At 32.3% G+C, this 13404-nt stretch overlaps 2 protein-coding genes across 2 annotated transcripts; both read right to left on the reverse strand.

Annotated features, from left to right (window-relative positions):
- Positions 1 to 1589: 1589 nt before the first annotated feature.
- On the reverse strand, positions 1590 to 4044 carry LOC107920359 (wall-associated receptor kinase-like 22). The gene is made up of 4 exons (XM_016850038.2): positions 3908 to 4044; positions 2329 to 3520; positions 2152 to 2208; positions 1590 to 1951 (listed from the first exon to the last, which is right to left on the reverse strand). Exons 2-4 carry the CDS (start codon positions 3176 to 3178, stop codon positions 1917 to 1919), a joined length of 942 nt encoding a protein of 313 aa, XP_016705527.2. The 5' UTR covers positions 3179 to 3520; positions 3908 to 4044; the 3' UTR covers positions 1590 to 1916.
- LOC107920358 (pentatricopeptide repeat-containing protein At1g69290-like) lies at positions 3648 to 6231 on the reverse strand. Its single transcript, XM_016850037.2, has one exon. The coding sequence runs from the start codon at positions 6228 to 6230 to the stop codon at positions 4233 to 4235; it is 1998 nt and encodes a 665-aa protein (XP_016705526.2). The 5' UTR covers position 6231; the 3' UTR covers positions 3648 to 4232.
- Positions 6232 to 13404: the final 7173 nt, after the last annotated feature.

Here is a 13404-nt window from a genome sequence, read left to right on the forward strand (position 1 = left end):
CAGGACCTTGGTCTATCTCAAGTCGTGTTTGAAGGAGACTCTCTGCATGCGATTCGCAAACTCAATAGCACACAGGCTGACCGGTCAGAGATCCGGGCACTGGTTATAGAGGGGAGGTTGCGATTAACTACCTTTTTTGCAGCAACTACAATCTACCATTGCTTTTGAGAGTAGAATTGGGTTGCTTACCAACTCGCAGCGTTGGGATTGTGCTGGACATCGGACCGTTTTTTGGTTGATGAGGTTCCATTTAAGGTGGAAAGCGCGGTGGCTACGGACAAGGGGTCAAACGCTCATCTGCCTTAATTTCGCCGCATGCATTGGGCTTGAATTGTCACATATATCTAGTTGTCCTTGTTGTGTCTTCTTTTCTCTCCATTGCCATGCTTTAAAGCTTATCAAATTTGGCTTTGAGATTTTCAGCTTCCATCAGCTGTTTATGGGGCAGCCTTTTAGGTTTATTTTTCTTTTATCTTCTATTTTTCTTTTATCTTCTATTTTTCTTTGGTATTTTTCTAATTGTATTAGGACATAATGCAGTGTGTTGCTTTTGTCTTTGGACTTGGACCTTGCTCATGCGGATCTGTTTTTCTCTAATTCTCTATGGAAGCTATTTTCAAAAAATTTATAATATAATCTTTACTTCATATAATTAATGCAAATTAGTATTATTGAAAATAATAAATAGTAATTATAACTAACATATATAAATTATTTTGTGTAATAAAAAAATTTCTAATTATTATTAAGCATTTGTATAAACTATAAAAAATGGTATATTAATAACTAAAATCATTACTCTTTTAACTATTCAATAGTTAATAAATTGACTGCAATAGTTTGTAGATAATATATGATTAATATGATTAAAATATATTATATATATTAGTTAAAAAATTATAAATGAAATATAAACTTACTTATTATATAAATAATTCTATATTATTATTTAAACTAAAGTAAAATAATTTTCCTCTCTTTTAATGGAAACATAATAATTTAACTATAAATGAATTTAATATAAAATTTAAATTATTTATTATTATATAAATTTATTTAATAAAATTCTTTTAATAGAACCATAATTTTTGTTTAAAAGTATGATTAATTTTTTTATGAAGTAAATTTATTTAACCAAATTATTTCAGTAAAATTAAAATTTTTATTTATAAAAGTGATAAAACTTTTAAATAATAAAAAATATTTAAATGAAAAATTCTGTAATACAATGAATAAGAAAAGCTATATTAGTTCATTCAAAAGAAATTCAAACTAATAAATTTGATAGATTTTGGATAAATATGTATCTTAGACAATGGCAACGAGATGGGGCGTTCTTTTTTTTCTTTTGAAAGGGAAGTACTTGCCCTATCCTAGCTAACTTCAATGTTTTGAAACTACAATTTTACCCTTTATAAATATATTAACTTTTATAAAGAAAAATATAATAATACATTGTACAATAAACCCTGAAGCATTTATAGATTATGTTGAAATTATTAAAAACAGTTAATAAATATAAAATGAAGTGAGACAAAATAAGACGACTTCATATTGTATTAAATATTGTATCAATATTGTATTAAATATAGCACAAATTTCAAATTTCGATATAGCACAAATATTTATTTTGCAGTTTTGACAATTTTCGCTTTCATTTAACCATCAGTATTTATGGCTATTTCAAATCACCCTTTTTTTCAGCAAATTCCATTGTCAGCAAAAAAACAAGTGAAATGTGCATCACTGCATACATATGATCCGAATAACCAAACTGGATCTTACATTTATGGCAAGAATATTCTTGAATTTTGGACCCCCTTAAATTACATGAGATATTTGAGGTAAAATTTGCATGTAACATCACATGATCTTCTTAGACCACCACACACTTTCATTTTGAAGTCATTTCGTCATCAAACTTGAAGATAAATCCACCACAGCAAAAACACTGCAGACCAAAAGATGAAAATAAAGCAAAAATTGGTCAACATGCATGTTTGAAAGCAAGTAATGGGATTTTTGGAGAAAGAGAAAAAAGTAATGGAAAACACTATGCGACTGTAAAAAGTCCTGCAAAAGGAAGACTTTTGGTGTAAAAAAAAGTTGAATGAAAATAAAGTGATAAGATATGGTAGTGTCATTTAATACCTCCAATACTAGTCTTGGTTTGAATTTTGGGTTCCCATGCCCCACTCCAGGTGTACCCTAATCATATCAAAAACACACAATACAGATAAATTCAGTAAATAAATAAAGAAGGGAAAGGAAAGATCATTGAACTGAACGTATGTGCAACAGTGCATTTGTTGTTTGTATTGAACTAACCATGGCCAAAGCAATTTGTGGTAGTGTTCACACCATCTCGGCAAATGCAAGAGAATGACTCATCCAGACCAGAAAAGCCACACAAGCCTCCACTGGTTTCACAGTTCTTGCATGCAGGAGTGTAGTATGAATCATTATACTGCAAAGAAATCCCAAATTTCCATTTCATGGGATCCCCTTCATCTCCAAACTCGAATATCGACGTGTACGATGAGCACTGAAGTTTTGGGAGATCCAAAGAATAGCCTGATCCTATTCCCATCAAGGAGTCATAAACACAACAGGTAGATGTAGGTGCATTTTGTGGCAACCCAATTCCAGTTACCCCTTTGCAAGAATACAAACCGCTGCAAACACGAGAACCTGATCCGGTATCACACAAATCCTCACTTGGATCAAACACAGGAGATGTAGTTGAGCAACCAAGCAGGACAAAGATATTGGAACCTGTTAGTGTGAACGGGCTCGTTCGGTCCAAGCTAAAACTTCCAGAATTCTGCATTGAAGAGCAAGTTGACATGAAAGGATCTGCAACAACAATAGTGCTGGTTGGGTAGTCGATGGAAGAAACAGGGTAAATGCCAGTGCCAGTTGAGAACTGTAGAGTACCAGCATTGCATTTTACATATCTAGCAAAGTAAGGGTGGCCACACCCAAATCCAGTGCCAAAGGGAAACATAACCGGGATTGCACCACAAGTGCTGTTACATGTACCGCGGGTCGGTATGGTGCGGCCAGCAGCAGGGCTGGAAGAACAAACTTTATGGAGTTGAGGAAGCAAGAACAGAATGCTGATGAAGATAGCAGCTGGTAGAGGTGACATGGATAAAGGGTTTTGGATGAAGAACATATTACAAGTGCAGCTAATAGTTAAAAAGATATGAGGAGGAGAAATGGTATTCTTTTCGGTGGAACTAATCAAATTTCAACATTCTTCCCCTTTTCCATCCTAAAAAGAAGAGCCTGTCATTTTGTGCATTCTAGCTATAAAGCACCATGGATTTTCATTACTATTTTGAATAAAAAGAAGGGGGTTAAATAAGCACCTAAAAGTCCATTTAGTCACAGCACTTTGTCTGTCCAAGTTACTATGACATATATGGATCCCCAATTCCTAAGAATGAAAAGAAAGGTTAAAAAGATGATGCCACAGCAAAATGAAAAATTTTCCACCTCTTATGGACCATGCGACCTGTGAAAGAGAGACTAGAGATTAAAAAGAAGAAGAATGTCATTTGTGTGAAAAGAAACATTTCAGTAGTATTCATTCATGTGAAACGGGAAGAGAAAACTGCAACCCTATTCATGGACACAGCACGTCTTGTAAATTTATTTTTTTGTCGCATTTTTTACAATATGTAAATAGAAAATGTTTTACTCCTCTTTCAAAGTGATTACACTGAGTCAGGGCTTCTAAATCCTCTGTCAGAATATATCAGTCTGTCATATCCTAAAAGAGGGAAATGTGGTTCACATAATGGCTAATGGTAAATAATAAATGTATAAAAGACGGGGAAAAATTTCCTCTCAAATTCACTTCAGTGCCAAGCAGCAAAGAAAACCTAACCAATCCCCCTACCTCATATATTGAACTTGCATCAGGTTCAAACTCTTCTCTGATAAAACAACCATAGCACATCCACTGGATTTACAGTGAGTCGGTACCGCATGCAGATACCAAGGCAACTAGGTATCACCAGTGAGATGAAGAATTCACACAACCGACAACACTAAGAGCTTTCAGTTTCCTAGAAATCCCCATATTTCAAGTGAGCTTCAAGTTTCCTGGACATCTACATATTTCAAGGGAATACAATAGCATAAAGTTCATGGTACTGATGCCTCGTGGCAAGTAGAATTCTGTCGATTTGAAGCTCCTTGTGTTTCAGAAGTACTGTGGATAATCATGCATTCAAACCAGCCCAATTCTTGAAAGCGATAAGTGCCTCCATTTTCCTGAAGCTCCTTCTCCTCAACTTTGACACTTTAAGCTTCTTATGCTTCTCCATGAATGCTTGTTTGTACCTCCATTTATCCACAAAAATTTTCATCTCTTGCGACTTCTCAACGACTTGCATCACTGCATCAAAGAAACCCCCTTTAACAAGAGCATATAAGAATGCATCAACTAAGTTGTGATCAAAATTGATGCCTTTCTCTTTGCCACCTGAAAATTTCCGTTTAATCTCATTCCATAGCATCAAAACACTGAAATATTTCTCCGCAGTCACATAACCATTAATCAGGGACAAATATGTTTGATCATTTGGCTCAAACTGCAGGAAAGTCATCCTTCTGAAAGTCCTCCTAGCATCTTCCAACCGCCCAGCTTTACAGAAAGCATGAATAATTGAGTTCCAGTCATGAGTTTTAACTTCTATGCGAGGGTCTTCAACAACTTCATCTAGAAATGCAGCCATCAACTCAGGTCTTTGATTCTCCATCAGACCTGTCATTATAGTAAGATAACTCCCTTTCAAGTCAGGTATTCTTGCATCTCTCATATCCCTAAACAATGTAAAAGCAGACTGAAAATCCTGACTCGTCATGGACACTTCAATTAGCATGTCATACATTCCTGCATCCAACTGAAGCCCTGAATTACCAATATCCATAACTAATTGAGTAGCTTCGGCAGTTCTATGCTCCTTGCTGTAAGCCTTTAAGATAGGCACATAAACACCAAGCCCCACGGAACCACTCTGAGCATTCATTTCATCAAGAATGCTGTGTGCCTTATCTGCTAAACCAAGATTAATACAGGCGCTAATGATGCCATATCCAAAAGACTTGTCAACCTCAAGCATGGGAGACTCCAACTTTTGAGCTTCAATGATCAAACTAGCTAAACTCTTCATAGCCCCATTTTGAAGATACCCTTTAACCACTTCACAGTGAGTTTCATCACTGAAAATCCACTCTTTCCCATTACCTTCTCTCAAACTACGCAAAACCGTGGTTGAAACTGAGTCTATTTTGCCCGACTTGACATACCCACCAATCAAGCTATTAAAAAACACCCGTTTATTTGAAAAACCAAACTCAACCATCAATTTTTCTAACTCATCTATCTTCTTTTCAAGCCCTTTTAATGCAAACAAATAAGAAAGGAAACCAAAACTTGATTCATCGGGCCGAACACCTAAGACAGACATAGTTGCCACTACTTTTTCAGCATCCGAAACTGATTCAAGCTCACAACAGCAACACTCTAGAGCAGCATTACAAGCAGCCAAATCAGGTTTCATATAATTCAACTTTTCATCAATAGCAATCCTACAACATTCCTCAAAAACTCTTAAAAATGCAACAAGGCTACCACTTTTCCTACTGACATCAACAAGCATATTACCCCACAACCCAAAAGGGACAAAGTACCTGTTTTTGAACATGCATTTTATAAGAGCAAAAGCAGGGGCGGCGGTGTTGGCAAAATTCATGGAACTCAAAAGGGTAGTCACGGTTTCAAAAGACAGCAACTTTGGATCCTTTTCAATGACAAAAATCACAGAGGCAAATGCCCTTTTGAGATTTTGGGTGTCTTGCAAGGAAGACAAGTGGGTAATAAGGGAGTTAGTGAGGGGCTTATTGGGAAAAGTGCAGCAGATGGTGAGGGACTTGAAGGACTTCCAGGCTTCATCAGTGTTGTGGGTGAGAAGGGATTTCTCTAGGGTGGTTTGTAGAGTGGTTTTTTGTTCTTCGGTTAGGGTTTTGGTTTGGGAATTGGTGGAGTCCTGAGGTTGTTTTGATTGATCGTTTGGTTTTAATGCAAAAATTGAAGGCTGAAGGAAAGAGTAAAGAGTTGGGATATCAGTGGCGGCGGAATAAGAGAAAGGTCTATAGGGTGGGATTGAACACACTGCTTTTCTCCACATTTCACCGTAAATCTGCAAACATTGCATTGTTCTCCTTCTAATATTGCTCCCTTTTACTGGTAAACCGCGAGGCTCATAATTTTTTTCGTTAAATTCTGCTATTGGTCCCTATATCTTTATAAAATTTAATATTTAATCCCTATTCTTAAAAATAAAAAAATTAAGTCACCCTATTTTTAATTTAAAAATCACATTCTAATCATTAAAATAGTGAGTATTTCCGGTTAAAACTTGTCAATTTAGCATGAATGTGATGGGACATATATTTGACAAAAAAATATATTAAATTGATAAATTTTAATAATAATAGTGATTGGATTAAAATTTTTAAATTGAAAAAATAGGTGGATTGAATTTTTAATTTTTAAAGTAGATGGTTTAAATTCTATAAAGTGCTGTGATTTAACCAATTAATTGTATTTTATTTGTGTGGGAATAAAACAAAAACTCAAAACAAGTTACATTAAGACTGTTGGGCATAGATTGACCCCCTAAGCATCTCCTTCGATGGGTGTTGAACCAGTTGAAAACCCATTTCCTGTTTAGTGGCTACTTTAGCCATGAGGTCTGTCGCCTGGTTCCCTTAATCCTATTACTAAGAGAAAAGGCATAATAGTTTAAAAATTGATATAATATACTATCTTTCTTCCCTTTCCTCTTATATTTTTCTTTCTTTCTTTTTTATTTTTTTTATTTTTTTTCAAAAGTGCTTTAAAGATAAAATTATTCATAAATGTTTGATTTTAGAAAAAAAAATTAAATTTTAAATTGATTTTGAAATTATTTGGGAAATAAGTCGTTAAGATAAAAACATACATTTTTTAAAAGAAATTTTTACAAACCATGCTATTTGTTAACAAAGCATCTCACTTGGTTTATTGGCTAAATGTTTGATATTTTATTAGTATGGCTCGATTCAAATACTCTCTCAAGCATGCTATGTTTTTATTTTTTGTTTATGCAGTTTTTAAGATTTTTATTTTTACTTTTAATTCGTGTTTTAATTAACAGTTTTTATTTATATAGATTAAATACTAAATATATAATTATATGATGAAACTATATTTTACAATATATAATGCTAATTATATTTTGTAACACTTTTCGCCTGACCCGATCGTTGGGTTCAAGTTATAGGATGCCACATTCATCACCAGAGCAACTACAGTAAAAAACAGTATAAATAAATCATTTAAACATTCCAACATTCCATAAATCACATTTATCACATGCTATATAAGCTTTTCCAAGACTCAATTGAGCTTACGAAAGCTCATTTGCCATTCAGAACATGAAATAGGACTAAATTGTAAAGTTTTTAAAATTTTAGATTCGGTATCGATACCCCTGCTAGGTACCGATATCACTTTGAGCTTCGATGTTTAGAAAAAAATTAAATTAAAACAATGTATCGATACCAGTCATAAAGTATTGATACCTTCTTCATGGTATCGATAATTTACCTTTGTATCGATACTATTTTAATGTTTGATATTTTGAAAATTTAAAAAAATTGTTGAAGTACCGTTACCCTTTTCTAAGGTATCAATACCTCAAAGCAAAAATGTCAAAAATTTGTATTTTGGTACCTATTTCATGCCAACTTATCAACTTACCCAAATGGTGCTTAAATGCACACTTATACCTACATAAAACCAAACCAAAACCATATTTAAACATTTCATTTTAACCAATTCACATCATTCAAAACCAATATGCCATCATTTGACACCAAACATACTAAATCAAACTATTCAATATCAACCTATTCTTTCATGCTTTTAAACCATTCAATACCATTACATACCATATCAATTCATTAAGCAATTTGACATTCAAGTGCCACATTTATAGCCTATTAAGTTTTCATCTTACACATATACAAATATGGACAATATCATTCCCTAATCCAAGCATTAGTCAAATTCAAACCAAGCTATCACCCAAAGTAAACACATATATTAACACCTATGTACATGCCACATAACCGGACTTTAAAATGATCAAAAGTCTTGCCGAGTTGATAGTAAGATAGTGTGAGCTTCAAGACAATCTGACCGACACTTTTCGTAAGTACACAACTACAAGGGAAAAAGAAACAATGATATAAGCATATCAAATGCTTAGTAAGTTCATATGCATAAAACAATAACTTACCTCATTTTACAATTTAAAACAATAAGCAATTCAACTTGACAAGTTAGCCTAGGCATGACAACCACATATCAACAAGGTGAGTTCCTCATATGACCTTATCAGTAGCAATTCAAGCATTTAACATTTAATTCAATGCCATTCATATAGGATCAACAATTTAATACCATTTTTATAGTTCAATCAACATATAATATTTTGTGTATCAATTCATACTATTTCACTGTCATTTTTCACTTTTCTTTAACCATTTAGCCCGATGAACTCTAATAAACAGATTTAGATACACGGGTAACTACACCACACCAGGTTGTTCGCCAGAGTAGTAACTACACCACATTAGGGCACCGAAGTGCAAAGCCCATAGGCAAACACAAATAATCATATAATAAAATGCTCCTCCACCACACTAGAGTCTCCGTAGAGACATTCAATATTCGATAATCTGCAACAAATGTTAGATCTCGATATGATCTGTAATAAACTCCGTACAATCACATACTCTGTTCCCTGATATATAACCCGTACTAGCACACAAATAACCCTATTGGCATGCCAATCTTATCCTATCCTTTATTATGTTCATTAGGACACATTTAGCACATATAACCCTTTTCTTTACAAATTAGTCCATACCTCACATTTTTGTACCAAATCATAAATAATTCAAATTACTTTCACACAACACAAATTCATAATTCAAGTATATATTACAATCACATATAGCCATACCATATGAACTTACTTGGAAATAACAAAAACAAACAAAATGTTGAGGACTACTCTGAAATTTTGTCTTTTTCCTCGATTTTCCTCCGTTTGATTCAATTCCCAATCTACGTGATAATCCTTTTAAATTTATCATTTCCTAATATTTTATAAAATCCTATTACATGCTTATGACAATTCAATTTCAATTTTTGAATGCTCCCTAAAGTTTTTCATTTTTATTCAATTTAGTCCCTAAAATCGAAATTACCATAACTTTCAAATTTGAGCTTCGATTTTGAAACTGATCTCAATTACATCCTTATACAACACTATATTATCTATAATTATAGAAACTTAACATCAATTTTGAAATTTACACACATTAGTCCCTAAGTTGAAAAGTTAACAATTAAACTTTACAAACTAGTCATTTTCATTTCTAAGCTTAAAATCTAGCAATTTAGTAAAAAAAAGCTTCAAGAAATCACAATAGAAACTTTTGAAAACTTTAAAATTTTTACAAATTGATACACGAGCTAGCTAAAATAAGCTCTTAGGCTAGGCATTGACAAGTTAGCCTAGGCATGACAACCACATATCAACAAGGTGAGTTCCTCATATGACCTTATCAGTTGCAATTTAAGCATTTAACATTTAATTCAATGCCATTCATATAGGATCAACAATTTGTGGCAATCAAAAAACTAATTTTTGGAAAATAAGTTAGATAAGGAGTCCTTATGAAAGTAAAATTGGTTTTGGAGATGGGAGTCAATGAAAAGAGTTTTAGAAGTGAGAATGTGGCAAAAAGGACTAAATTAAAAATTTTAAAAAGTTTGAGGATTAAATGTAAATTTGACTAAAATGAGAAAAATGAATAATCATTGATTATCTACCAAGGTATCTCAAAACTGGTTTCAGAATGCTTGGTTGACGATGGCAAGAGCTATCATGTAAATGGTAGTTTTGAGTACCAAGTATTCATGATCTCCAACATATTAGTAAGAAGGAAGGTAGAAGTGAAAACTGGCTTGGTATTAGGAATACTTTTTTCCTCCACATATCAAGTTACAGGGCTTCTAGCGCCTTACTTTAGATTTTGAACCTTTAGAGGAGCTCAATTTTTCCATAACATTTCATTGAAACTAGCCAATGTAATTATTTTAATTAGTCAATCTTATACCCTTTAGGCGACTTATGTTTCCCTTTTCCTTTTAATTTTTAGTATAGTTCCAAATTCTTAATGATTCCATGTGCCATTGTATTATCGAAAGTGAATGTTAATGCTTATTCCTAAAAACATATTTAGTTCTCTTTACTAGAAAGGTTTCAACTTGGGAGAATGTTTTGCCCTTATCAACCACTTTCAAGTTGTTAAAGATGACTAAGCTCCTACATGCAAATGTAAAGTTAGTGTTCCAAATTCTTAACAATATTTTGTGTAGTCTTTGAAAGCTTATCCAGAACAATTAGGACAATGCAATACACCATGTTGTGTATATTGGTTTTTATTTCAAATGTATCTCCCAACTAGGTTAAATTATAAGTTCATTTTTCATTAAATGGTAGAATGAAATTCTCTTAATATCATCTATAGAGAATGGTACCCTTTGAGCATTGAACTTTCACTCATCATCTTGGATCAACTTTAGGCTTAGTGCATGTAACCTCATGGTTTCATGTATTGACATATTCTTCCCAAACTTGTTTTACATGCAAATTCCACTTGAAATATTTTATTGAAACTAAATGTGTGAAAAACACTAAAAACACACAATATTTACATTACAAACAAAAAAAAATTCAATCACTAATATGGATATAAAATATATAAAAATTGTAACCTCCCCAACCCGACCTAGACATTATGGCTAGATCGTGAAGACTACATTAGCCACCGAAATGACTAAGTAAACCTTTGGATCATAAAAACCCTAATTCAACTCACTTTGGAAAATCATAGTTGCACTTAAGTTAGTTTGAAAAATATTCATTTATTGAGTCATCTATTCTTAAGTCTCTTTTTTATTATTGATAGTGGTGTTTTTAGAAGCCCATTGTTTGTTGCTTTGTTTTGCAAAATCTCGTTACCTTTCAAGGCAGCGAAAAAAAACTATTCATGTCAGATTTTAATTAGGTCGAGTAATATGCATTTTTCGGTTAACATATATAGTCAATGTGTTTAAATAATGCATGCATAAAACCCCAATCCAAAAACCACAAACCATAGTCCAAAATAATACTTTACAGTCCAAAAACCGAATAAATACTTATAAAAATTATTAATAGTAAAAATAATCTGAAGTCCATGACACATCCGCATGTCTGGTCCGATCCTAGTCTCAATCATTACTTGAGAAGTTAAGACTAGAGGGTGAGCTTAAAATAGCTCAGTGTGAATCAATATTAATATCAATATCAATATAATCAATCAACATTCATTATAGTACGGTACAAGGCAAATTTCAATAAATGTATGAATATGTCATGAGCATGATGCAATGCAAAAAGGTTCCTACCTATTCATCCGCTACACACCGCGAGTTCCCCAAACTTGTAACACCCCCAAACCCGGCTTAGATGCTATGGCCAAATTCGAAAAGCTACATTGGCCACCGAAATAGCCCAAAAAATCTTTTGTAGTTTTCAAACGTACTTTTTTAAATCATTTCAAACTAGTGAAATCAAGAAATTTTAAAAATCGATGTCTTCGATATTTTATTTGTAAAAGTTTGATTGTTGTTCAAAACTTTTGTAATTTTAATCATATTTCAAAATCATTTATTCAAAACTAAAGAACTTGACTATTCATCACTATTTAAAAAAAACATGTTAAATTCATAAAATCAAATGTCTTTAGAAATCTCATTTGTAAACATTATAAAATTTGAAATTAACTCTAATTTTATTAAGAACTTATCTCTTAGATTTGTAGCGGAAAAATGTAATATGGATACATTTTTACAAAAATCACAATGAACCATTTTACTAAAACTATATTTTTCTAAAAATCAATATTTCATGTAAATTCGATAAAACATTAATAGACAATTTAAAACCTCAAAAAAGGTCATATATTTGTCTAAAACTCGTTTTTATTTTCGTAGCGAAAAAGAGTGATTTTGTCAAGTTTTAATAAAAATCAAGTTTCTTACATAATATTAATCAAATACTAATTTATGCAATTTTTAAAACTTAATGACATGCAAGTAATTCATTCAAATCAGAATGAAAAATCCCCAAAGTAAAGTCTCATGCCACAGTCCATAATCAAACTTATTTCAAACCCAAAATAACAAAATATCAAAATAAAATTTAATTACTTTAATTAAAAAATAATTTCGAAAAAATCCTCCAAATGTTGTCATCGGATCCTAACCTCGAGGTTATCTGTAAAATAAAAAAAAATAAAGGGGGTGAGCTATAAAGCTTAGTGTGAGTCTTATAACAATTTAAATAACAATAAACACATACATATCGTACAACATAATCAATATTATGCATATGACCATGGTAGTGCAATTTTTGGAAAACAATTAAGCAAATTTTTATAAAACATCCTACCCATCACCACTACACTCCAAAAAGAGTTTCTTGGAACTCATCCATCCAAACACTCCAAGATGTGGATGAAGCCACCATTTCTTCCTCCTTACAAAATCCTACCCCATGCATGTGATATGACCAAAATAAACATATATATATTTTTATTTCAAAATATCATATATCACATTGGGCATGTTGAATCATGCAAATCGAATCATATAATATCATGTACGGCATGTCTAACATGCGTTTCACGTATTGTTTCAAGATATCAAAATATCCCCATTTATTTTTCATGTAAAATAAATTATGTCATAATATCACATAACATGAGAATGTGAATAACATACTTTATAAACAGTAAAAATCATAACCACACAACATACTTTTCATGAAATTAGTTGATTTGAAATCACTTACTTGTATAATCCATTTCGACGGATTTAGTCTCTCATTTTAGAATACTTAAAGTATTCACATTAATCAAAAATCAAATAAAAATATTTCGTTTAGGCATTATTAACGTTATATATATAACTTGTATCGATTTAGACCCACACCTGGATTTGTATGACCTGATAATAACGATTTCAATTCCCAACTCTAAGAGTGGAGATCAACCTTTGAATCCTTAGTTAAATGTTAATACCATGTCAGTATATTGACATTTTTAATTATATTTTCAAATACATGATTAAGTTGAACCACTTACTTAATCAATGGTCCCAATGACGAACACCTGTAAAGGATGGAGTATGGATCCGGGGTTTCAAATAAACGCTTCATGTAC

Source organism: Gossypium hirsutum, chromosome D13 (assembly GCF_007990345.1).
Source record: "Gossypium hirsutum isolate 1008001.06 chromosome D13, Gossypium_hirsutum_v2.1, whole genome shotgun sequence".
Lineage (NCBI taxonomy): Eukaryota > Viridiplantae > Streptophyta > Magnoliopsida > Malvales > Malvaceae > Gossypium > Gossypium hirsutum.

Coding starts and splice junctions, on each gene's coding strand:
- LOC107920359 (XM_016850038.2), bottom strand. CDS start 3,178: ATGTTCTTCATCCAAAACCCTTTATCCATGTCACCTCTACCAGCTGCT. Junction 2,209..2,328: donor CACAAATTGCTTTGGCCATG/GTTAGTTCAATA, acceptor TGATATGATTAG/GGTACACCTGGAGTGGGGCA. Junction 1,952..2,151: donor AACCAAGACTAGTATTGGAG/GTATTAAATGAC, acceptor TTTGGTCTGCAG/TGTTTTTGCTGTGGTGGATT.
- LOC107920358 (XM_016850037.2), bottom strand. CDS start 6,230: ATGCAATGTTTGCAGATTTACGGTGAAATGTGGAGAAAAGCAGTGTGT.